This window comes from Scleropages formosus, chromosome 8, assembly GCF_900964775.1.
Source record: "Scleropages formosus chromosome 8, fSclFor1.1, whole genome shotgun sequence".
Lineage (NCBI taxonomy): Eukaryota > Metazoa > Chordata > Actinopteri > Osteoglossiformes > Osteoglossidae > Scleropages > Scleropages formosus.
The window spans coordinates 18,097,133-18,123,969 of record NC_041813.1 but is presented as its reverse complement, the minus strand read 5'-3'; the positions used below and the strand labels follow the sequence as shown (position 1 = coordinate 18,123,969).

The 26,837-nt window shown below is 44.7% G+C and overlaps 1 protein-coding gene across 1 annotated transcript; it reads left to right on the top strand.

The window, feature by feature from the left end:
* On the top strand, positions 1–25,356 carry ngfra (nerve growth factor receptor a (TNFR superfamily, member 16)). The gene is made up of 6 exons (XM_029254310.1): positions 1–417; positions 4,135–4,276; positions 10,204–10,566; positions 18,705–18,942; positions 19,895–20,061; positions 23,741–25,356. Exons 1-6 carry the CDS (start codon positions 382–384, stop codon positions 24,064–24,066), a joined length of 1,272 nt encoding a protein of 423 aa, XP_029110143.1. The 5' UTR covers positions 1–381; the 3' UTR covers positions 24,067–25,356.
* Positions 25,357–26,837: the final 1,481 nt, after the last annotated feature.

Below are 26,837 nucleotides of genomic sequence, written 5' to 3'. Positions count from 1 at the left end.
TTGACCTCATCTCGGCGTGCATGTCCCTCCGATCATCAGCGCAGTCGCGCAGGAGACACGCGACACCGGAGCAGCCAGCAACCTGCCGCGCGCCTCGTCCGCGAGAGTGTCTCCCGCCGCCGCCGCGGGAACGGGAACGGGAGCAGGAGCTCGCGCGGACACGACACACTTTCTACTGGACAGCACCTCCGATAACTGAGGAACTCGTGACACGATCAACTAGTATTAACACAAGATTTTGTGATTTTATAGACTTTTTTTTTTTTTTTTCCTTCGGGAAATTAATCTGCACACTCAGTTAAGAGAGAATTTCTCAGAATTTTTCAGCCAGATCTTCAGCAGGTTTCACAGATCTGAGAGAGAGAGAGAGAGTCGCGCGGAATGGGCACCTTGCTGATGGCGGTGCTGCTCGGAGCGGTGAGTACCTTCATCATCATCATTCCTCTCATAATCATGACTCGCGCCGGGGGTCGCGGGGGGTCGCGCGCGCGCGCTGCCACTTCGCCGCCGCCGACAGGTGAGCGCGTGCCGCCTCCGCTCCTGGCAGTTTGTTCCTGCACTCTTTTTACTCCTCAGAGTCATATACTGTATGATTATTTTCCAAAAATCCTGCGGACCCAGCCAAAAAAGTGGTATGAGCGGGATCTTGTGACAGGATAATCAGTATAAATGAATGCGATGATAAATAAAATTAGCTGTAATCACAGCAAATAAATAGAACTGACTGATCACAGCACTTTTTGTCCTGGTCAATTATTGTTTTTTTTTTTCTTCACTCTCATAAATGAGTGCGTGCAGCGGTGGGAATCCCAGCGTGAAGCTATGCGCGTAGTGCAGCCCAAAGATTTGGCCGAAAAAATGCTGAGAAGTAATGAAAAAAAGGAACTGGGGGATTATTACGGCTTTTGGACGTAGAGGATGTCCTCAGATGTCCTCAAGTTCAGAGTCACCAAGTTAAACCCCCCCTTGGGCCCCCTTTCCAAATTACACAGCACACTTTGAGCTGCAACGACCTGCATGATGGGAAGGTGCACATGAGTTATGTTTTCATTTCATATTGCGTTGCACTGAGCTGAAAGACAGCAGTGAAGGTTGATCAGCAAACACTACATGTGTCAGATAGTCACATTTCCCAGTGTCCAGCATGGGTACGAAAAACAGTGACCAACAAATCATGAGACTGGTGTCGAGAATTTTATTTAAAAAAGGAGCTGTCTCACTGAAACGGGCCGTAGAAAAATGTCCTCGCGGGACACCTGTACCTTCGCAGTCTCTGCCCGGTCTGAGATGGACTTAGATTCTGAAACATGCGGAACGTGTAAGGAATAGTTTCTTGGGGGATCCAGGACAGCTGGACACAGTCGGAGGTCAGGAGTACCGTCCTGCACTGCAAGAGGGTGCATCCAGCAGGGGAGCTGGACTCTTTGCAGGATGTCACTTCACACAGAGGGAAGCTCTTGCTTAAAATATGCACTTTACCTATTTATTTACAGTTGTAGGATTTAAGGTCAGCCACTAAAAATCTCAGATGCTGACAGCTGCCCCGTTCAGCCTGCGATCCCAGTGAAGGCTGGGTGAGCGAGAGCTGTACCCCCGCAGGAGACACTCCATCCTTCGCTCCGCTGCTACACAAGAAATGCTCAGTTTAATTTTTTTTCTTTTTTTTTCCAAAAAGAAGCCAATAAAGAACACTGATGAGCTGGGGTGAAAAAGTCAGATGTGTGTGTATAGTTACCTACAGCAGAAATTCACAGAGGCTGCAAATCACCTATACTGAGAACACAGGAGGTTGAGAACACCCAAAAAGTTTGGAGTGGGCTCAAATCATATGCACATATTTGATGCCAATGGGCTCCAGTCCCTAACAGTATCTAACAATGTAGCAGTATATTTTTACTACCGCTTCTTTAGCAAGCTCACTATCGTCTTTTTCTTATTCTTTTCCTTCTTGTTATCACTAACCATTGCGCAAGGCAACGTATTTGATATTAAACTATTTTTTACTCATTTGTACAGCTGGGCAATTTTTAATAGTTAGGATTAGTAGGTAATTATGAAATTCAACATACTGGGTCCTTATAATTTGCCACATTACATTGCAAGGGAAAGTACAGTTAAACCTGGTGAAGTCAATTTTTATTGAACACATTTAGCAGACACTTATCCTCAAATTAACTTCCGACGGTTTACACATTTATATAGGTGGGTAATTTTTACTGGATCGGTTCGGTATAAGTACCTTGCTCAACGGTACTATGAGAGAGGTGGGATTTAAACCCGCACCGAATATGGGAGCTCTGACCCCTATGAGAGCTTCCTCGCCACTGCCCTGCTATAGAGGTACAGCTGCGCAGGATGAGAAAAGAGTGCTGGTTTGACGCAACACTTTCTGTGGTTCGTACCCATTAATTCACATTTAAAGTCAAATGAGATTCTGGATGCTCCCACCCACACCCGAGGCTAAGCAGTGGGCCTAATAACAGGGACAGGTGAAGATGCAGGGGTTGGCAGCATTCCGTGTGTTTGGGGAACCACCGTGAGACTGGGAGGCAGCACGTGAGGTGGAGGGTGATGGCAGCGGGAGCGACATGACGGGCAAGCCTTAGGAAAGGCGCTTAATAAACGGGAATTTTGTCAAGGTGACGGACGGCGCGCGCACCACTTGCTGGACACGGCATCCGGTTTCCACTGTGCTTCGCTCACCTAAATTTGGTGCCGCGTCGGAAACGCGACCGGTGTCGAGTATCGGAGTGCCGGAGAGTAAATTTAACAGCAGAGTTTGTTTCGAGTGTAGCTGCAGCTGAATTATTTATTTTTCTGAGAGGAAAAGAAAGAGGAAGGAATATAATGTGAGGGAGAGTTCACATTTGGGAGGTGAGAGGTCATATTTCACCAGTGGGGGGGGGGGGTGATGTGGAATATAAACTGTGGTGGGTTATGACTTGACAGGGACAGCACCTTCAAGTGAGACCATGTGGCAGTTAAGAGGTGAACATTCCAATCAGGACTTGTGTCCTCAGAGACATCCGAGTCTTGGGGTGGGGGTGGTTTCAATATTATTATTATTATTATTATTATTATTATTATTATTATTATTCCTTTTGCTGATGCTGATTGATCTTCCATTTAATTTAGGAGTAGTTAAATTAAAATCCTCCCACTTTTAGTTATGCCATCATCCCAAGTAGGAATTTGAAATAAAAATGCAAATATTTTTACTGTACAATGGTAACACAGGAATTTAACCCCTGTAACACAGTGCGATGATTTTGACCTGTGTCATGGGATGCATATTGTATGGTTTCATACATAGGTAAGGTACCAGTCAAAAGTATGAGTACACCAGGCCAACCTGGGCAGTAGCTTTGTGGGATGAACTGGAGAGACGAGTACATACATACCGGTGTCCTGCTTCTCCAGGAATCACTGCAAAAGAGCTGGGAAAACGTGGTACGCCATTTCCTGCAAGTGGACTCAAACTTCAGCCTGGGCCACCATGTAGGTGTGAGGTTTAATGGATTGGAGACATCTAAGCTTTGCCCAGAGCAGATCCCAGTGAGAGATGGAGCAGCGAGGAGTCAGTGCTCTGCCGCTTCACTGTTACATACAGCAAATGATGATTTTTAAAGAGCATCTGCCACATCTGTATGCCCTGGAGTGGGGGAGGGTTGGACTGGGAGAGAGAGAGAGAAAAGGGAGCTATTAACATTACACACAGGGCAATTACAGGGTTCCACATGGTCCATGATAAGAAGCTGGAAACTCGCTCATTAGAAGCAAGAGTGCCCGTAGGGGGGTGCGACCAGTTTAGATGCCAGCTCTTTTATGTTCTACAGTTGAATGCGTCTGTGAACCGAATACTCATGTGTCATGCTGGAGGGAACAAGCCTCCTCTGCATCCTTGACGTGTATGTATATGTACCGTGATGTTCCTTTGTGAACCTTTATGCTCAAATTTACTCTTCATGTACCCAGCAGATGCTTGTACACAAAGTTACAAACCATCGAAACAGATTTTCACTTATGCGTGTTGCTCAGCGGTACAGTATTGGTCACCAAGCTGAGATTTGAACACAGAGACATTTGTTTGAACCTGTACTATTGCGTTTCAAATCCTTGTGTCCTCCATGACAGGTGGGAGCACTAGCGGCCAAGGAGCCCTGCGAGTCGGGGCAATACACAGCGAAGGGAGATTGCTGCATCAAGTGCCCTCCAGGGGAGGGTGTGTTAAAGGAGTGCGGAGCGGAGCAGACCGTCTGCACACAATGCCAGGACAGTGAGTACCCTTACCCACCTCTTTAGACCGTAAACAGAGTAAAATGGAATTCACTTAGCCCTCTTTCCCACTGCACGTATATTTTGTACACAAGTCCTCTTTACTCAGTCTAGCCTGGTGGTACTGTGGTGAACCGCAGTGATGAACAAATAACATATTTTCACTCGGTTAGTTCACTCACTATTCTTAACTGCTTCTCCACATCAGGGTTGCAGTGACCCAGAATTTGTCCCAGAAGCGCAACGCATTAGGCTAAGTAGGGTACGACCTCCCCTGAAGGGGACACGAGTCCATTGCAGCTGTTCTTTCATCTATTTTGTCAAATGTCAATAAAAAGTAATGTCAGGTGTGGTGTTTAATATTTTACCTATTAATGTACCGCCATTAAAAATTAAAGCCACTCGAGGACACATGTACTTAATTCCACTAACTGCAGGCGCTGCTGGATTCAAAACGGCTGATGGGATGAATGGCCAGAGGGTTGTTTTCATTTTCCTAACCTCAGCGACCTCAGACAATCAAACAGTTGGCCAAGCGAGATTTTTCTTTTCCACCTGCACTTTTCAGTTTACCTCCGTTCGCAAGAGGAGGAAAAGGATGTCGAAGCGATACAGAGTTATTGGAAGTTAAGGACCTGCCGACAAGTGGACCCATTCAGTTCCAGGCTATCTCTCGCTCTCAGGAACAGATTTATCACAGGTTTTCGGGTTGCTCAAAGCGCAGAAAGCCGCCCGTCAGCATCGTTGCGTGTTCGATTGTATCTGCTTGGCGCACGCAGTCGTCTTCCCGGCTCCAACTTAGCACCGGCAGATTTGTCGATTTTGCATTTTCCAGCTAAAACGGTGACCAGTCAGGCATAGTGAGGTACAGCGGAACCTAAAAAGGGTCAGGTGGGACCATGGCCAGGCCAGGCTTTCTTGCCAGAGATGTCCTGCCATTGTCTATCTAGGTGGCGCTGTTGTTGTCTGATACAACATCATGTAACGTGCAGTATGTAAAGAGGGCAGTCAGCTTGGTGGGGGTGCCAACACACACTACGCTGAAAGCTGGCATGGCAGCTCTTCAACGATGTTTACGGGGTGAAAAATCAGAGCAAACAACCATGAAATATTCAGGCGCATGGTGGGTTGCCATTATGAACAGCTGGGCTTAACTCATCCCGGAAATAAAAATTCAAAAAGAAAATGCAGGTATCTAGCAATGGAGGAAACGTGCTTTCAGCCTCCAGGCACTTGAACCTTGTTTTCAAACTACACTATTAAATATTAATTAACCGAGATTAATCTGAATACCGGTCATACATATAAATGACCCAAAGCTACTCATTCCTTGATAAAAACTAATAAAAACCGTGAGCCCTTGTGGCAATGAAGAGTAATGATTAAAACTCATCATAATGGCCACGTAAACCCACAGTTTATGAGACCAAGAACCTAAAAGTGTCCGACTCCACATTTCCTTTATTAGTTTGTTAAAAACATGTAAATAAAATGCTGTTTTCCTTACGTGCAGAACGAGACCTCTTAAGCAATGACTATACAAAAACGTTAATATATATGGTGATGATTATGAAATCGACAAACCATACGTTCAACGTACGATTATGACAAGGCATCACCAGAACTGTGAGAAACTATGTCTCCAGCATGGAGGGGATTTAAAAGTGACACGTTACCCTGTCACCATATGTCTAACCCGCTGTAGTGCACAAACGGTTCTATTTTACATGAAGGAATGTAGAATTTGTGCCACTTCGGTTTTTGGTAAACAGGGTAAATGAGTAACAGCTTGTGCGTGAATTCCATGTAACTGCGGAGCAAACGGACACGTTGCTGAGTACAAACGCGTGTGTTCTCTGGTGCTCTTACGCACCTTGTCTCATTTTTTACCGCGTTTGCAAAATGTGAACCCTTAAGGCTGCACAAATAGCGAGGGAAATGTCTGTTATACGCGCCATTATGCGCACACACATGTGCTCATGGATATAATGCATACATTTGCATCGTGTTAGAGAATGCCTGCTCTGTTTTTGTAGCTCAGAACAAGACGGGACTGTGCGATGGCGTCTGGGAGGAAGCCGAGCAGCGGCTTGGCCCTGCATATGAGTTATTACCTCCGTCGAATACAGACGCAGCACTCGCTCAGACGCATCTCTCTCTCTCACGCACACACACACACACACACATACAGTGGTACTTAAAACATTCAAAGAACCTGCAGTGGCCATAATTTCAAGCTCTTGACCGAACTGTCACGTTTTTAATTATTTTTTTAAACGTGAACTCTCCGTGACCCAAATACATGCACTGCATTGTATTCCCACATGGGGCGCCACCCTGGCATTTGTAGCCAAGTGCTGCTGACCCGATCGTTGGAGGCTACTGTAAAAGGAGTTCTGCTTCGCATAAGTTGTTTGTCAAGCAGTTTTAGAGTACACACTGGGGGGTAATTAAGAACAATTAAGCGATTAGCCACAGAGTTGGCCTCAGGTACGGGGCTGACATATGGTTGCTGTGATATATTCAGCGCCTAACAGCCTTTGAGAGAAAATTCACATAAGTGGGTCCTCAGTCCAAGCTAAGGGGACAGATTTAAGGAAATTATTATGTAGTTTTTCGACTATTAGAGAAAGAAAATTGTTATTGTAGCTTTCGTTATTACATAATTAGCTGGCATATCCTGTAGGTCATGATTGCACAGTTTAGCCCTTTTAAACAATTCATTGATTAGGGTAAAAGAAATAGGTAATTTCAGATTTTGAATATGCGGGTTAAATATGAGACAATAATGACAGGCTACAGACTTTTTCATGAGCACCGCACTCAAACGAATACCCGCTGATAATTTGGAAGTAATAACTGTAATACTGATTATTATTCTTTTGGTTCAGCCCCAGTTTGTATCCCAGTCACCCCCCCCCCCCCCTTAACCCCCCCCCCGTCCTCTGCTTCCGGCAACCCGGCCCACTCAAAAACCACATGCACAACTGTCACTGAAATATTTATGGCCACGCTCGCGTTCCTTCCACAACGCTGCCAGGAGGAGGACCGCTCTGTGTCCTCCTTAAGATTTAAAAAAAGGGTCTCCCCTCATCCCAGAGGCGACGAGGCTTCATCATTCACCCTTACAGTTGGTACAGCCGAAACACGAGTCGGAGAGACACAAGTGGTGCAGTCGTGAGCGTGTACTGGATCAGACTCGTGATCAGCTGTAATAGTGGTACTCACCTTTGCAGATGTTTCCACTGCGGACAATGAACAGAAAGCTTCCAGTCTTAGTTACTAGAAATAACATGATGGTAGTAACACACAGAGTGTGGCGTCTTTTCGTGGACTCTGAGTTGCATGCCGAGCCCAACGGGTACCAAGTAACTGGTCAAGGATTGTGGGAAACACACAGTAATATGTCACAAACTTGGGTAAATCCAAAGAGCAGATGTGTTCTTACTGATGAAATATGAAGGGCTGTGTTACTATGAGCAGAGCTACTCTAGCTAAGTCCACAAGTTAGGTGGCAGCTTTGTTTGACTTATGGTATCAGAAGACAACGGACCTTCAGTCCCGAAGAAAAAACTACACCTATGAAGATGTCCAGACACTTCCCCCTGCACCAAGACCACTCAGCTACAGATTTTTGAAGGCTTCCACATCCAGCACGCTGAGGCCACCCGGTGACCACCTTCAAAGTACGCACAAAGCAAAAGCAAGGGTGACCAGAGTGCAGCAAAGCATCAGCAAAGCAGCTGTGAAGGACCAGACCAAGGGGAGAAGAGTGTCCCTTGACCACATAAGATCCACCTTCATGTTCCAGTATGTGCTCAGTTCAGGTGTGCTCCTTGTTTAGTAATATGTGGTATCAAATGGGACTAAACCCAACTGGCCCAGTGCTGGATAGCCCGAAAAACCCCACCTCTGTCCTAAAGTACTCTGTTAAAATGCGCTGATCATAAAAAGACAACCGCAGCTTGGGTTGGGCTTAATGAACGAATTGACATGCATTATTGATGGAGTGCATTATAGTAATGGGCTTCATACAAAACGGCTGGGGGGGAGTCTTTCTGTGGTTGGACGAGCTGGGGTGGGGAAGGAGTGACACATTTGCGATGCCTCAAATGGACCTGACATCCCCCTTCCTACACACATTGCCCTTGCAGTCAGGCTGGTTCCCTTAACCCAGGAATGGATAATCGTGGAAAATGATATCGCCTTTTTGGCTTTTGTAAATAAAAATCAGCTGCAATCTAACTGCAATGTACACAGATCAGTATGTTATTAGTGCATAAAATCTAGGTATTCTTCCCTTCCCGTCAGGAGTGTCCAACATGTGCACAAGGGCTACATGCAGCCTGCAAGAACATTTGTAAAATTAATATATACCATACCTACGATAAATATTCTACTGAAACTCATAATACACTTATACTTAGACATACTCAAACACACAAATAAAATACAATAATATAAATAATTTTTCAATTTAGACATTCACATTTATATTTATCAGATGCTTTTCTCCAAAGCAATGTACATCTCAGAGAAAAATACAACGATACAATAAGTACATTACATCAACAAGCTTCAACGTGCCACTTACTATTATTTTTACACATGCGGCCCTTGGACCTGTTCACAATAATAATTGTGGCACGTGGCCAAAAAAGGTTGGACACCGCCAATGTAGATGACGATTAATTTACTGATCATTGACCACCATGCATCCTGCAGACCTGCAGATCCCAGTAGGCCACACTTACCTGGCTCTGCTATAAACTTTATGCGTGGCAGAGGAACTCAAGGTGGGTGCTTTTTGAACCGGACTATTGCATGTTGCCTGCTTCTGCCGGGCAGGAGGCTCTGAGCCTGTGATGCTGTTGGACATGTTGATGTAGAATTGCAGATATGTGGTGAGGATCAAAGTGTTGAATCCAAAGGCCCATGGAAGATGCTCAGGTCTTGTGTTTGAGTCTCGGTTTATATAACCAAAATCAGTTAAAGTCCTTCTCTAGACCAAGAAAGCTACGGGTCTTCTTTGGGACCCTTGACTGTTCTGGGGTCAGAATAAGAGGATCAGCTCGATCATGGTACTAACTCATGGACAACCAGAGTGCTGCTCTCCCTTTGTCCAAAGTGCTTGAGATTGACATCCCCAGGCACCCATTGCGCTTTCATTTTGGCCTCCTCCAACAGGAGAAAGGTTGGAGGGTGTTCAGCAGCGCGGGCTGATATTCACGGGTCGGATTCCTTTCTTGCTCTGGTATCCTGAATGCCTCCACACCCCCCTCCACTCTGTCCCACCATTGCGGCACAAAGAAGAAAGCCTCTTGCATAATTTAGCATGTTTCCAATTATATCTGAACATTATTCCATAAGAACATATAATATTGATGTCTTATTTTGGGCCACAATAGCCAGCCTCCCTTGAAATAGCCTTGTGTTTATTATTTATATTATTTAACTCCTTCCAGCACCCAGCTTTTCTCAGTCTTTTTTTCAGCAGATCAGTAGAAAAACAAAACACTCTTTAAGTAAAATACCAGCAACGTCAATGTGTTGGAACAGCATACGTTAGCTGTAGATCATGGGCAAGTGCAAAATCATGGACACATTAGGTGTCCATCATCATTAGGTGGTATTTTTCATTGCAGCTCTATCTGACAATGTAGCTTTGATAGATGAATTGAAATATGTGGTTGAGTCTCCTGGCATTGGGGAGGGAACAGCTTGGGGAAATGCCACATTACTTCCATCCCTCCAGGCAGTGAAATTAAATGCAGGCCAACGGTACACCCATCAATGTATCTACAGAGATTACACAGTGGCGTCAGGAGTCAAACTGTGTTTTTCATCTAAGTCAGCCCAATTTGAAACTGTGCCCAGCTACCGAGCTCGTAAACAGAAATTGCGTTGTCTCTCTGCTGCCCACTGCAGGTGAGGAGTACTCAGACATCTACAGCCTGACGCAGCCCTGCCTGCCCTGCACGCAGTGCAAGGGTCTGATGCGCATGCTGACGCCCTGCACTGACTCCAACAATGCCGTGTGTGTCTGCGAGTACGGCTACTACCTGAATGAGGTGGAGAACCGTTGCGAGCCTTGCACGGTGTGCCCGCGTGGCAAGGGGGTGCTCTACCGCTGCGAACATGACAAAGACACCATTTGCGAGGAGTGCACGGACGACACCTATTCGGACCAGGAGAGTTCCATGGATCCCTGCTTGCCCTGCACCATTTGTGAAGACAACCTAGACAGTGAGGTGGAACCTTGCACTCCCATGAGTGACGCTGTCTGCCACGGTGAGACCCAATGCATTACGTTACATTTATTCATTTAGCAGACGCTTTTCTCCAAAGTGACGTACATCTCATAAAAAAAATACAATGTGCGCTTTACATCAGCAGAAAGAGACAATTAGATGCAGACAAATGATTTTAACGTGCAGTTAGTTACTTTCCACCATATGAAATGATGTCCATCACACGAGCAGCTACATAAAGGTTTATCCGAATGTTGACAATTCCTAATCACATTCCTAATAATTTTTTAAAAACATTTTCATTACATTACACGAGCAACTGCATGAAGGTTTATCCGTTGTTCAACAGTTGTGATCTGAAAGTTATAGCGCGTGAACATTTACACATTACATGAACTTAAGAGATCATGGGAGAAGCGAGTCCGGAAGAGATGAGTTTTCAGACCCTTTTTAAATGTGACACTCTGGCCTGTAGTTTTGGATTGAGTCAGGATCTAGAGAGGGTTTCTTTAACAGAGGTGAAATGAGGGCAGTTCTAAAGGCAGATGGGAAGCAACCAGAGAAGAGCAAGGAGTTGATGATCTTGGAGATGAAGGTGGAGAGTTGCAGGGAGATGGTCTGTAGGAGAGTCGATGGGATTGGATCCAGCAAGCAGGTGGTGGCTCTGTGTAACAGCAGGAGGTCAGAGATTTCAGTTTCAAACAGGGGCTTGAATTCAGAGAGCGTGACTTCACAGGGAGGTCCAGCATGATCAGGGCAGACAGATGCCGAGAACTTGTTTGTGACTGCGTTCACTTTGTCTGTAAAAAACAAAGCAAAGTCATCTGCAGTGAGAGAAGATGGAGGAGGAGGCACCAGAGGGCAGACTCGTAGGGATGAGAATATGACGAAGAGTCTCTGTGGTGTTTTGGGTGCAGACTGTTTGATAAGAGATTGATAAGAGATCCTTGTAGACATCCGGATCTGTGAGAGTCTTGGATTTTTTCCACCGTCGCTCTGCAGCCCGGAGCTTGGTCCTGTTGGCACATAGCATATCAGTCAGCCATGGGGCGGAACTGGGGTGTGCTGGTGTGGAAGTTAGGTGACAGAGAGAGTCTAGAGAGGAAGACATTACTTACATTACCTGTTGGGAGATCTGAGAATTGTGCAGCAGAAGGGAGAGTGGACAGTGTGGCAGAGGTAAGGCAGGAGGGCGAGAGATTTCAGGTTGCGGTGGAAGGTGACAATGGGTGCAGAAACAGGAAGCAGGTTAGTAGTGAAGCAGGGCTGGAAGGAGATGAAAAAATTATCAGTCATGCAGCAGAGTAACAGAGAGGACAGGAGAGAACAGCCACAATTACAGGAGAATGCATGATTGACATGTGACTCAGTCACAATCCAGTGCACTCAGGTTCAGCATTAACTTGTAGATTAATCAGCAATGTATTATATGGCAGGTTATTTGGAACTGGTTTCTGAAACTGTGCCATTCGTGGCTGTATCATTTGTGTTTTCATTTAGAGGCATTAAGGTTATGGTCTTTTAAAACAAATATTGCCTAATCAGGTCCTAGAAGCAGTCTGCTTTATTACCTTTGATAAAAGTATTTCACCTGAACTGCACTAGGAAAATTTCCAAGTGTACAAAAGGGTAAAACAGACAGTTTTGGAGGAAAATAATGTTCTCCCCATCTTACTACTAATATACAATGAAGGTATTGATTATCAGAAATCTAGCATCTGTAGATTCGCTCCTCAGTTTACAATTGTAACTGAAACTAGAAGTCTGTCTGCAGAACCTGTCACACCAGTCAGACAACTTCCTCTAGCAGCCTTAAAGGGTTAAAACCATCAGACTTTTCATTTCCATCACAGACACTCCCAAACAAGGTCATGAAAGGACCTCTGTCTCTCCAGATGAGACTGGTTCTATTGTAAAGGAATAAGGGACAATCGAGGCATCTGGTCCAGTGAACCCTGTGGTCAAGGAGCCTGTTGGAATGGAGAAGCTTGGTGTGATGTCTCTTGAGACAAAAAGGGGATGTGCTAAACTGCTTCTTGCACACCTGTGTATCGTGGGTAGGTGCACTTGTTGTCTTTTCCGTCACACTGATGCTTCCCGGTGCTGCACTCACGTTTCCAGAATCGTTCTCGGATGATTGAAGTTGAACAAGCAGGATGGTCTGGACATTGCTCAAGTTTATCTTGCAGAACAGACAACTTTCCTTCATTCCTCTTCCAAGTCAACAGTGAACTCTTCTACTTTCCTTATGAATGAGATGAACTGTTTGTGGGACATCCGGTGATAGTGAAAGAGGCCTTTTCTTGTCCATTTTTGGTCTGAACCAATTTTCTGGAATAGAGTGACTTAACATTATGTTAGCAAGAAACCATATGAAGTGCCAGTGTCCACAAGGGAGAATCATATTACCCTCAATTATCTGAGGGTGAATTTTTGTTATTGGAACTGTCACAAAGGTTCTACTCCAAAAACATGTGGCTGCCCTGATCCGATTAATGTGTATAAATGAATAACAGACTTAATTGAAAGTTATAGAAGAAAGGCATGTCAGGGAAGGTCACCCCCTCGTCCAGCGTTTATCTACGAGAGCAAAAGATCAACAGCAGCAATTAAACCCCCAAAGGCTCTTGTGTTGGAGGTCAGATGCCAGAAGTCATGAGGTTACTATGCAAGTCGCCTGGGAAGCCTGGAATATTGTTCCAGAAGAAATTCCAGTGCAGAAACAAAACTCATCTGCTATGACCAAAAACCGAAAGTCTCCCATTTGAAATAACAGTTCTGTGGAGCTTCAATTTTTTAATTGTTGCACTAAGCCTCTTAGAATTCTCCATGCAGATCAAAGAAGAGAGCCGTACATTTGGGGTCATGCCAGTGTCAGATATGCACATAATAAAGCGAATACACAGGAAGCCATTTTTCAGAAGATTCAAAGCAGCATGAAATATGTGTATAATGTGATTAAGGGGTTAGTTTTTGGCTGGCAGCCGTCAATTTTGTGCTTCCTGTGGCCTGGGGCTCCTTCTGTTAGGATGAATGCCAATGGACAGAGAACCTTTCTCTGAGATGCTTTGGAGAAAAGCGCCTGCTAAATGAATAAAAGTATATGTACACCCAGAGGTTTTAAACCTGCTCTAGTCTGTGTATGGACTCCAGGTAAAGACTGAAAGTTGTTCACATTTCAGAATTGACAGTGCGCCGTATTACATTAGCAGTTACCACAGACCAGCAGACAAACATGTATTTTTTTCTAATCACAAGCTAAAAATCATTTGTCCAAGAACTGCTTGGACTGATAGTGGGCAAGGCCCAGCTAAGTTCTACAGCCACTCTAGATGGTGGCTGTATGTCTCCCTGCTTCCAGAAGACATGTCTGCAACTTTTCCTTCTGAGAATGTTGAGAAAGGTTAACAGCAAAAGGAGGCACAAATGAGAACCAGTAGCATCGTGTACACGGTGCCCCGGCTTCTGTACGCAGCAGGCTCTTGACCATGGGGGACAAGCATGCGGAGAGGAGTAACATTGCGCCACTCTGGTGTCCTCCACTGCAGCTGAAAAAACTGAGTATGTCCCATAGATGGATCCCAACCTCAGGACCAGCAGCTGGAACAGCGATTTTGAGCTGGGCTCAGGTGTGAAGCATTTCACTTTGCTGATTTCTATAGCTAGATACTTTCTGCCATATTTTAATCTAGAGGTACAATGGCAGCTCCCCTCCTGGAATCAGAGCACGCACATAAGTCCAATTCCTTATCTACTGGTTGCAGTCACTTGGAGATTAGCAGCACCGACAACACACTTGCTGAGGGGGTGCAAACTGTCCTTTCACTGCATGTACATGAAGGGACACCACATTAGCCCACATACAGCAGGCGTCGGGGGTGACCTTTTCACTGGCCACGGCACTTTCCTCTCGTGACTCAGTGGGCGCCCGCTGACTGACGGTGACGCCTCAAGTGGCCTTTTCTCCATTCATGGCTCTGGGTTTGATGTCTGGTAGAAGTGCCATCAAACAGTTGTTTCAGCGTGGTTTCCTGTGGGTGGGTATGCCTGGGTTTCAGTCTGCCTATCCGTCCATTATCAATAAACCCTTGTCTAATAGAGGATTGTGGAGGTCTAAAGCCTATGCTGGAAGCACAGGGCATGAGGATGAGACACTAGTCAATCACAGGGCAATGACACACAACACTGACTGCAAAAACACAATCCTGCCTGAGTGTCCCATCTGCTATTGCAAGACTAATACTTACTAGGTTCACTCTTCTCAGGCCTGCCCCTTGATCAAGCAAGACATCATGATCACTGCTTCCCCTACTTTTACTTCTTGGCTGTTGCAAAGGACATTTAAGTTCTAGATAGCGGTGTGCTACTTTATTGTATATACACACGTCGGTACTGCCGTATACCCATCATCACAGAGATTCTGTAACTATTCATGCAATGATGAAAGCCTATTGAGAAATAGCTTGCCCAGTAAAGTCCATTCATTTTGTTCCATGCCTCAAACCTTTGGCATTCAGGATAGGCTCCAGACCACAGATATTGATAATGAAAGTATGAAGGAATACATGAATGAGAGACAAGCTATTTTGTCTGGCTTCTCAATTCAAAGGATTCTTGTCAGTTGACTGTTGTTGTTCACTTTGTGTATCAGGATTAAGGATTTCTACAGAAACTGAAAAGGTGCTAATTTTGGGTGTGTTTTGACCAAGGAGGTTGCAGCAGGGAAGGGAGATCAAGGAGGCTATGGGGATGTAGCCTGAGGAGCATGCTGGATCAATATGTTTCATGGGGTTTGTCTTTCCCCGTCTGACATCGGCCAGTTCTGGCCGCCTCCTGTTGCAGTGCATGGCCCAGATTTAATTGAGACCCAGTTAAATTTCCCTCCCTCTACCCCTCCTGATCATCCTTCATCGTCTCCAAACCTTTGCCTGCCAACCACTCAGCACCCACCCTGCAACTCTGTTCTATACTCCACACCCTTACCGCACACACTTTCTCTCCATCGCATGATGGCACTGTGGTGTGACCCCGTTGGCATTACCATCCAACCACAGAGGCACTGTTGGAGATGGGGTAGGGCCTGGAGAGGTTTGGGTTGAATGAACCTAAATTACTTTTGTGGCCTGAATCCAGGTCTGAATGCCTGCTAGGGATATTCATGACGGGCAATTGATTCGGACCAGACAAAGAACGCAACAGTGTGGAAGATGTGCAGAGGCAGTCGTTAGGCTAAAAATACTGTATGCATGTTTACAAACTTCACAGATAAAAAGTCCATTGCCTCACGCTTATCATGTTGTGCACATTTCCTGGTCTGCATTACACTAATAGCAATACATAAACCAGTTTGAACAGCTAACTGAAAGCTCACTAATGACAAAGTATCAACAGAGATATAAAGTAACATGCAGTCATATTGCATTAACGTCACTCAGCTTTTACTCTGTTGACATACTGTAAGCTGTTTGCTGGGTGCTGATGCTGTTCCTTTCTAGTCTACATGGATTGTTTTAAACATATATTCACATAACGCCTAAGTACAAAAGCACAGTCTCTTCTAATCATGTGCTTAAATATAAAGTACGGCCTATTTTAAATGTATTGCAGCGCACGGCTGTCTGGTTTTGGATGTGTCAAAGAAGGATGCATGGATAGCGTTCATTATGAACATTTATTGGAACACAGGCACACTGCGATAGGTATCAGTGCAAACTAATGGAAATCATGCTCTTGGTCCAAGGACCCCTTTTTCTCTAGGATCTGCATCTCAAGTCAGCAATCCCAGCCTGCTTAGTCTTTTCACACTCCCCAACAGGAACTCACCCCCTTATAATCCCTGTCATCCCCCATGGCAGTTGAATAATTATTTTACATTTTTAACAACATTCCAACTATTTACAATGAACAGTTGTTCCCGCTCGAACATGACACTCCTCGGTAACGTGGGTCATTACATAATGGTATTCAGATCAAGAACTTCTGAAATCTGCTGAGTCTTGGTACTTATTGCTTAAACAGTCAAAAGCAGAAAGATTTAAGACCTCAGATCTCCTAACAAGAATACACATGTTGTTTATCCCATTCTTCTGTACTTTTCAGGTTTTTTAGGAGGGAAGTGTTTTTATGCCTACGAGCAAATGCTCTAGGCAGCTTTTGCTTGGAAAAAATGGATTCACAGAGCCACTGTTATACCGTCTAATCACATCAAGATGCAATTCACCTTCGTACAATGAAAGGGAGCCAGAATCCTAAAACAGCAAAACATTTTTTTTTTAATTTCACTCTGTTAAAATTGGGGGTCTGGTTCATTGTGTGTTTCTTTATTCCTTGCTACCATACAGCTAGATGGGGAAGGGACAAAGAGGGAGGAACAAAAGAAGGGACCAAGAGATAGAAAGAGAATGAGACAGCACTTGAGTCCCTAGGGAGGGAAAGATTTAAGACCAAAATAAGTAGATGACAGCAGCACAAGAAATATGGAGTGAAGATTATAATGAAGCCGCCTAAGCACCCAGTGCATTACTGTAACAAACAAGCTGTACTTTGTTTTTTAACAAAGGCATCATCTAAATAAAGATGCAATATCATCATCATAAAACAAGGGAAATAACAGAATAGGGAGTGCTTTGACCCAGGGAGGGTCTGAATCAATTCACTGTGTCTGGTATTGACCCAATACCCCCCACCACGCAAAAGCAGGTCAGCACAGAGGTCATTTAGAAGCAATGAGTTCAGAATATTAACTTGCTTAATGACCTGCAAAAAAATATCGATTTTTTGTTGCTTCTTCGTTTTAAAAAGCATCATGTGGAGGTGCTGGGTCACTTTTTTCCCCGCTTCTCACTTTCAGCATATAAAATTGGGTTAATAAGGTGTAGGCTGATACCACTACATAGTGATCATTGGGAGTTGCTATAGAGAAAAGCATCTGCTAAATGAAAATGCATTTAGTAGATAACAGTAGGAATCCAAGCTGTGTCAAACACATGAAACTAATGACAGAATAATGGCAGTCTCGTGTTTAAAAGCTACTAAAGCCCATTCTCTGTACAACCTACGTTCCTCTGGCTGTTTTGAACGCCATTTGCATTTCATTCCAATCACAGCAGATTCATGGCTGCTGACTATGCTTAATGCCCTCTGCATACATGTGATTGCTTGTCCTTCTTTGACCTCATACTTGTCGATTGCAACCTCAACTGCTGAGATAAAATGCTAATTATATCACTTTAGAGCATGTCCACGTTAAACGTTAAACTTATTATTGTTGCAAGTTCCATTAAACCTACAAGTGCCACAACGATATATCAGAACAATCCATCGCCCCAGCACATGTTGGTGCTCAGCAGCTTGCTGCCTGTTTCTGCGGTTCACCTGGAGTTTAGAATCTATCCGAGATTGACTATCTTCTTGCTGCTGCAGTGCCTCTTTGGAAGTTATTCAATGCCTTCATGGAGCATATTTCATAATACTCAGACTGTTGGTGCCAAAGCTGCTAAGCTTTCCCACAGTTGAGAACACCTTAGAGAGATAACTCATGGGTAGTGGTGTAGAGGGAGTGATAGATGTCTATTAATCTACTATTTGCAAACCCAAAACTCTGGATGTCAATGAATAAAGATCTGACAGGTGGATTGTGCATTTGACTGTTCCACTGCACAGCTGAAAAATGTATTTTCTTGCTGTGCCTGACTTCAGAAGAGGGAGTTCTAGTTTGGGTGGCAGCTAGAAAAGTGCTGCCACCACTATGAAGTGACCGTCTCTAGAAGAGTCCTCAGGGCAAGGTGATGGACAGCCCTGGGTCCTCTACTGTGTACATTTGGGTTTCAACATACAAAACCCAGCAAATTCCCTTAAGTCAGCAGAGATTTCACAAAGAGGGTGGGACACTTCAGGAAAGATGAAACACATCAGAATGATGTTAACCTTTGCACCTAATAATTATAGTGTCGGGTTATGAGGCACGATAGAAGCCATTCTCAGGGGATGTCATAACATTTTCTTCAATTCATTCTTCTAAGGATTGGGGAAACTGAAGGGAAGAAGTTTGCAGATGAGGGAAAAAAAAAAGGCACAATCATATGTCTGCAGCCAGTCAAAGTGTGAAAGTGACTGATTTAACTGATGACAAGGCATTATTAGTTCCTTACCATCATCATCTTCCTCTCCTATCTATAGATCCGTCGTACGTGCTACCATCCTTGCAGCCCTCCACGAACACTGAGTCCGACTTCTTCCCTGCTATCGAGCCTCCAGATGATGACGACAGCCCGTCTCCCACGGAGATGGATACCACCGCCAGCCCCAGCCCACCACGCTTCATTGGTCACGGACTGAACGAGAACCTCATCCCCATTTACTGCTCCATTCTGGCCGCAGTGGTCGTGGGCCTTATAGCCTTTATCATTTTTAAGAGGTGAGCTGCTTGTTCCGCAGACTAAGTAGACTAAGTATATAGGACTAGAAGAACATTCTAAGGAAAATTGGGCTGGCTTGAGTTTGAATAGAGGGAACAGGGAAATATGGGAGCCTTGCATGTTGAATGTGAGGAAAAAGACGATGAATTGAGGATGAACAATCCAAAGCATTAGTAAACTTTCTCCCTCTTTTCTTCATAATGTTCAGCAGCTATTTGTCTATTTGTTTAATACACATTCAACTTCCAGTCTGGTGAATTCGCAGTCCAGATTCAGCAGGAACAACAAAACAAACCTGCTGCTGTTAGGAGGGACATCGCCTAGGGGCACGAGACACATCGAGATGGGGGGACTATGAAATATTCACACGTGCTGTCAGCAGGGGGTGGGGGCACGACTTTGACCTACTTACACCATATGAGCTGCAGTCTGAGACACTGAAAATGCATTAGCAGAAAAACAGCCCACAACCCCCATTATGTACGCAGGCTCACCCCAGATTCCTTCCTTTTCACTTTGACGCTGAATAGAAGCAGCTTCAAAGCATCAAAGCCTGAAAGTCATCTCAATTCTAACCTGCTGGCATCACCCTGCTTATGTTCTACAAACATCCATGTTCTTCAAGCTTGTGAAGGAGTTATGAGCCCAGTCAGCTCAGACAAAGGTGGACAAACGCATTTGCTCAATAACTGCATGTAAAGATGGTCAATCAGCAGGTGAGGCAATATGGACAGAGTTGAGCTTGCACAGCAACTGTGAGACCAAGGAGGTCAAACGGCATGCTGGCACACTGTGGATTGGGGTTGGGTTGCGCTATAACCGTAGCTGTGATCTGAAAGCTGTAAGCGTGTTTCATTTAATATTCCCAAAACTTTAAGACTAAACTCCCTCCATTGCACAATTGTCAACATTCACCCCCCCACCCACCTCCACTCAATTCCCACGGTGCAGGTGGAACAGCTGCAAGCAGAACAAGCAGGGCGCCAACAACCGCGCTGTGAATCAGACGGCGTCGGCAGAGGGAGAGAAGCTGCACAGTGACAGCGGCATCTCTGTGGACAGCCAGAGTCTGCAGGAACAGCAGCAGCAACAGCAGCAGCAGCAGCAGCAGCATACAGGTGAGCTTGGTCCCTGGCAGGAAACCACCAACACAATAAAAACACAGGGAAGACCCACTAGCTGCCGAATATTGAACAGTCATCTTGACAAAAAAGACACATCCTTTTAAAAAGCCCCTTAGTTTTAGTCCACCCCATGCTACCGATGGAGGGTGATGGCGCCAGCATCCTTTATAGGTTACATTGCCTTCTTTATGGGCTTCACAGTTTAGAGACTCTCCTTTACTTTGCGGATGCAGAGCCTGTAAATGTATTCAGGGTGGCTTTTTTAAAGTCGGCATGGCCACCGGGGCTATTGCAAGCCTGAAGTTTGCATTCACAATGCGCAGGAGCAGAGGGCTGGGGGAAATGTGTATTGTGAGGCGAGAAACAAAGGAAGCCATTAACAATGTCAGATGGGGCCTTTTGGGCAGGGGGTGTACGGGAATGTTAAGTGTAGAGGCTATTCAGCAGCAGTACAAGAGCACCCTATGCATGTGGATCGCGCAGCACAAATGCAGGTTTCTCAGCCACGGAGACACAAGGACTGCTTTTCCACTTTTTGCCGCATCCCCTCTTCCCTTCTGCTGCACACCTTAAGTTTATCTACCTCTCTGTTTATTTTGTACTGCACAGCACAAGTAGAGTCAGGTTAAGGATGTCACATACAAAAGTACTATGTTTTTTTTTCTGTATTTATTGTCTGTGAAAGGGTTCTTTCACAGGTTTTCAGCTGTATGGTTCCTCCATTATTTGCCTTAATGGTTTCGTTCAAGGCATCCTGCAGTGGGTGGGTGGACAGATAAATAGGAAGACTGACAACTCTAATGGACTACAGTGTAAGACGCTGAACTTTATAATTAGTTTCCAACTTTGAGAAATTTTTAAAGTGGGGTATTCTTACTGTATTAGCTCACGGTAAGTGTCTTCATCAAAGGTACTACAGCAGGACAACAGCAATTCCTGGCCCTTCAAAGTCTCTAGCTCTAGCCACTACACCTCCCCCATTGTGGGGAACTCAGTGTGACCTCATTGACTGGCTGGAAAGAACCACCATTTCCCTTAACGGTCAGATTAACAGCAGGTCTTTTCCAGTGAAGCTGGAGTGTTAGATGTCCACCGAATATAGTGCATCAGTGATGTTTAATGGATACTTACTGCATTCAGCACCACCTGCTACTAGAGAATCCATTAAATACTGTAGAAGTTTCCGGGATCACCTTAGACAATTACACTGCACAATCGGTGTTGTCTTCAAAATTTCCAAGGGGCATAAGCATATAAATCACCTTTAATAATAGCAATTGTCTCACTCTAACATCTATCTGTAAGTACATATTATGAACAAGAGACAGGTATTTCAACTGAAAGCCTTTCAAAGATGATAATAAGCAGAGAAGCATCTCACTAGGTATTGGACTTCTGGCCTTTTCTGTCAGTTTGACAAGCCCAAACTGAAACTCCCTAACCTACTGGATTATTAATCTTTTTTTGACATTTTATGAGTCATATTTTCCATTCAAAGTACAGGGTTGGGAGATAATGCAGTGCAATTCTCTGACACTAGCCCTGTCCATCACCAAAGTTAAACATCAATTTGTCTATTGTAACCTGTTCATGTGCCTCCTTATGATATATGTGCTTATAATAATAGCAGGAAGCCAACAGCACGGCCAACACGCCATTGAATTGCAAAATTATGCTCAGTTTGTGTCGAAGGACCAAAGTATTGCCCCTCATTGTGTTTTTCCTAGTCATTTCATAAAAAAGCAGTTAAAAACTTAAAGCAAAACAAGCGCCAGTGTGCTCCACCCTTGTTCAGCACCGCTTCAGGGTGAAGATAGGGCTGAGTCACTGCAGATTCCCACAGGGATAAAGCCAGCAGTGGCAGTCGCTCGACCGTCTGGTTACGGCACTGATGTGCTGAATTTTGCCTGGGGGAAGATGTTGAAATCTATAAGCTTCAGGGCAGGGAGGATAAAAAACCAATTAATCACTGCTTCTGTTTGACCTTGTCTTCACCATTTCCAACATGTTTTTCTGTCCTAGTAGCCTTAGTGTTCGGTGACCCTGCCCCCCATGATGGAGCAAAGGCATGAAGAAGATTCTTAGCATGTGTGGAAAGAAGGCCTCTGGGGGAGGTGGGATGAAATGTCTATGGTTGACGCTCTGTGAATAAGACCGATTATCTGCCTCCTAGAAGAGAAACAAGCTATGGTTCTTTTCCGTTCCCTTCTGATCTTGTTTTTCATCTGTTATCTCAGGGTGCCTCAATCCAGTCGCAGGTGAAGGGGAGTGGCACTGGCTTGTATGCTGCTGTGAACAGTTTTGGACATGCCCCCAAAGAACTGGTTTTTAGAGCAGCCTGACATTGAAGTCACATGTCAGCCAGAACACGCTGCAGATGACGTGGCTCACAGCTTGTCGTGACTTGAAGCAGGATTCCCCCAAAACTTAAAACAATTACGTTTTTTTTCTCTCGGCAATAAAAGGCTATTGCCTTCCTTCCAAGAGAGACTGCCATTAGCTTGATGGTCTATATAAAGTGATGTTTTTCCTTAATTGCTTAGTTAGCGGTTCTATTCCGTCGCTGTGGACACAGATAAGCTGAAAATACACTTAATGAGACTCTTACTACATTGTGCAACAGCTCAGATGAAAGCACAGTTGGGGCACTTTCCTTGTTCCCATTCCCAATAACACTCCTTTTGGGCTCATGTGAAAGAGTATGTTGTGATTTCTTTTTTAATAACACCAAGCAGTACACAGAAATAAAACACTGGTGATGGAAGTCTTGACTACTTGCACATGCAGCTTGTCAGTAGTGGTTTGTCACTGCCTGGCGTTCTATGTTGAAAAGTTTTCACCAGGCCACTCATTCACCATTTTCCATCAGTAGAAATGCCATGTATTGCTTTGGTAAATTTTTAGTGTCCAGTTATTAACTGTGGGGAAAAAAAGACCAAATGGATGTCACATATAAAGAAGCCCAAAATGAAAGCAAATGACTCACATTTGGAGAAAGAAGAAAACTGTAAAATGCCCCAAGCCAATGCAATTAATTACAAGCATATGATAGAACAGCCAAAGATGCCAACATCTGAGCCCTTCACAAACCTCTCACATTTTTGTGCAGCCTGGTGAGGAAAAAAAAAACAACAAAAAACACCCTTATACATGAATGAAGGCAGGACTGAAAAACACTAGTCTTCAAGGACCGCTGCATTCCTGGACTGTTCCCATGGTATCTCTCAATTGACAACAGATTGGGTTGGTGGGAAAAGGGCCATTTGTCTTTCTTCCCCCTCAAGTAATGGCTTGAGTCAAATAATTCAAGGTGGACTGAGCAAAGACCCGTGGGCCCCGTTAGGGCGGTGTTTTTGAAAATCTGGTCAGGATAGCACTCTCATGCTATTCAGATCTAACGTTGGAGGCATTCTCATTGGCAGCATCCACTTGGGTTCATGTGTAATGGGGTCTACCGTTCCCACAAATCTTTAGAGCATACTGAACTTATTTTTCTGCTCAGTTATTTTTCTGGTTTATATTTGGTGTTCTTCAGTAACATACTTGCACATAGCCTGAATGAGTAAACTGTCCAGATGATGATATGAGTCAAAGCAGACCAAAGTGACCAGTAATGGTCTTTATGATAAATGCTTCTAACCAGTCATCTGCTATTAAACCTCCTTCCGTACAGTGGTGAGGGTGGATGGGAGCCCCAGCTTGGTTCTTCCACCCAACAAGAACGAGGAACTAGAGCGGCTGCTGGGTGAAGGGAACGGTCCAGAGTCCGAGGCAGACTGGCGCAGCCTAGCAGGCTTGCTGGGCTACCAGGAGGAGCACATCGCCGCCTTCCGCCGGGAGGAGCGACCTGTGCGGGCTCTGCTGTCCAACTGGGCTGAGAAGGACTGCGCCAGCCTAGAGGCCCTGTGCGCCGCCCTGCGTAAGATGGACCGGGACGACATCGTTCAGTGCTTGAACCCGTGTCCCACTGCAGATCCCACCGCCACTTCAGCTGTGTGATGGTCCTCTCACAGCACCCCTCCTAGCCTCCGCTGCCAACCCTGGATGGGTTTCCCGGACAGGCAGTCGGCTGGTTAATAAGCAAGTGTGCTTGGCCGGGGTGCTGTCCTTCAAAGACTGGCCAGTGGTTTCGCGGGAAGGAGTGGTAGCACAGATGTCTGTCAGGCTACCACCCTAAGTGATTACCCACTTTATGCTGTCTGCAGTCCTCCTATACCTTGACTCTCTGGCTGCTGCTCCCTTGCAGAATCGTGTCTGCCCCGCTGTGCCATCTGTTGGCCACATCCAAGACCCTTTCCCCTGCTTTGCCAACTGAGGCAAACTATAATAATGGCCTCAACAGACTCACACTGTAATTCCACAAGTTGGCCCCCATCAAAGCCATACAGTAGCAATGACCCCACTGCCCTGCATCAGCATCAATCTGCCTCCATCGCCACAACACATCCCCCCTTCCTTTGTTGCCTTTCCTCTATTCTTAGCCCATCTCTGTAAGGTGTGCTTGGCAGTGGCCTGCTCTTCTACCCCTTTCCTCTAACCACAAATGGGGACCAAAAGACCACCCAGAACCACAGGCATCTGGGGGGAAATCCCATGATGCTTCAATCACCATCTACAATTTTCATATTGTCTTCCTCCACTGACATAACCAAAAAAACCCACCCTCATTAGTCTGATTGTATATTCTGTAAATGTATATGCTTTTTATCAAATATTATATTATGGCTTGTTTGACTGATCAACCAACCCATCAGCTGTTGAAGGGGCACAATGCCAGGGCTGACACTTTAGCCTAGTGCCTACAGTTGCAGAATTTTAAGCACAGCATCAGCTGCCCTTGTCCTACGGACCAACAATGTCTGTCAGCTCCCTCCACAAAGTGGGCGGGATCTTGAGCGTTCTTTTCAAGGCTTTCTGTCTTGAAGGCAGTCAATTCCAGTGTTTCCCGTTCGTAAGACTGCAGTGCTGTACAGAAGTTTGTATTTAAGAGGTTTACTCTGAGTCTCTGGAGTTCTAAAGGTTGGAAATGCAAAACATGGAAACAAACATCACAATAATGAACAGTGTGCCATGGCTGGCTGGATACAGAGAATAGCACTCACTAACATCCTGAGAGCAGTAGCTCTGCCCTCAGACGTTTATCTGCATAAGATCCTGCAGTTAACGGAATGGTGGCCTGAAATGTTCAAGGTATCTCGGACAGAGAAACCAGGTTGTTCCATTCTAGTATTGGTACAGATTCTAACACAGATAACCACCTGACAGGCCCAACGCGCCGCTACACTTAATCGCCATACTAGCGTTGCATGGTAATTTATATATAATCAATTATAGAAGCAACCTCAATGGATGTGTTAATTATAAATGGATTTTCACTAGCTTTTTGGGTTTATGCTTTTAAACTTGATCAGTCTTGTGCTTGCAATATACACAATACTGTAAACTTGTAACACATTTCTCAAATGACATTTATGGATTTACAGTGATGACATTATTTTTACATATTTTGAGACTGTCATACCTCATTGCATTAACATCCTTTAGATTCTGAGACATATATATAAAATCAACATCTCTAAACTGTCAGATATACATGTACATATATATAGCACATGGACCTTATATGACATGAAAATTTACCCTAATGCTCAACAGATCAGGTTGAAAACCAAGAGTTATTTTATTAGAGTATACTGAGTGTTTTTTTCCATGCTTATTTTTCTGCCAGTGCATTGGGGTAGAAGGTGGAGATGTGGCTGCTGAACACCCCCCGCTTGCTGAGCCACATTTGATATTGAGTCTGTCAGCGTATTTAGGGAACAGGCACCAGAATAGAGAACTGCCAGTGTCAGCAGCAGTGTGACTTCTACACAAATGTTGTGAGAGATGCAGTCCAGTGATGTTCGTGTGCAGCTGGAGGTTGGGTGAGAGTAGAATGGGCCAGACTATTTTACTGACTTTACGTCTGAATATAGTAAAACGTAAACTTGTATAACTGAGGTGATGCATTCACTTGAAATAAACAAGCCAAGCAAGCGGGAGAGTTACTGTAGGTAGAAAGATGAATATATTAATACTATAGCACCCCTGCATGGAGAGGAAAGGGTACCAAGGCGCCACAAAACCCATCCTACCTGTTTTCCGCGGTTTATAAGCACGCACCAAGGAATTAATGGCAGGGTCTTGGATGCGAGTTAGATTGCTCTCTTGTCATATTGCATGACTCACTGCATCTGTGCATTCTTCATCGTTATTGACAAGCGGGTGAAAATGACTGATCCAGCTAATTTGGGAGCCCATTAGCGACGCAAAGCACCGCAGCGCTCAATGCACATTTGATTTGATGTTTGCATGAACTTCCAGTTCGGTGTGCGTGTTGCGAAGACACACTCTCCAACTGCAGACATCCAGCCTCCGTGCGTACACATATGGAATTATGTAAATCCCCTAAATGAGGAATTTAGAGTATTTTCCCCATTTACTTTTTTAATAAATATCTCAGTTATGTTGTTATTTGAATTACTTATAGGATTCTCTTTTTAAAGTTATTCTACAGCAATTATTAGTGTAAATAAGTATATATTCTGAAGCACATAATGCCTAACAAGTGCCTGGTAATTGTTTCTGGTCTTCTTTACTGTTTCCATTATTTTTTTTTCCCGGCATGTACTCAATTTCCTCATCATTAGTATATTTTTGAATGTGTCAGATGGCAGGCCATAAAAGGCAACTGAACTGGTTCTATCGATGTTCAACGGTCAGACCCCGAT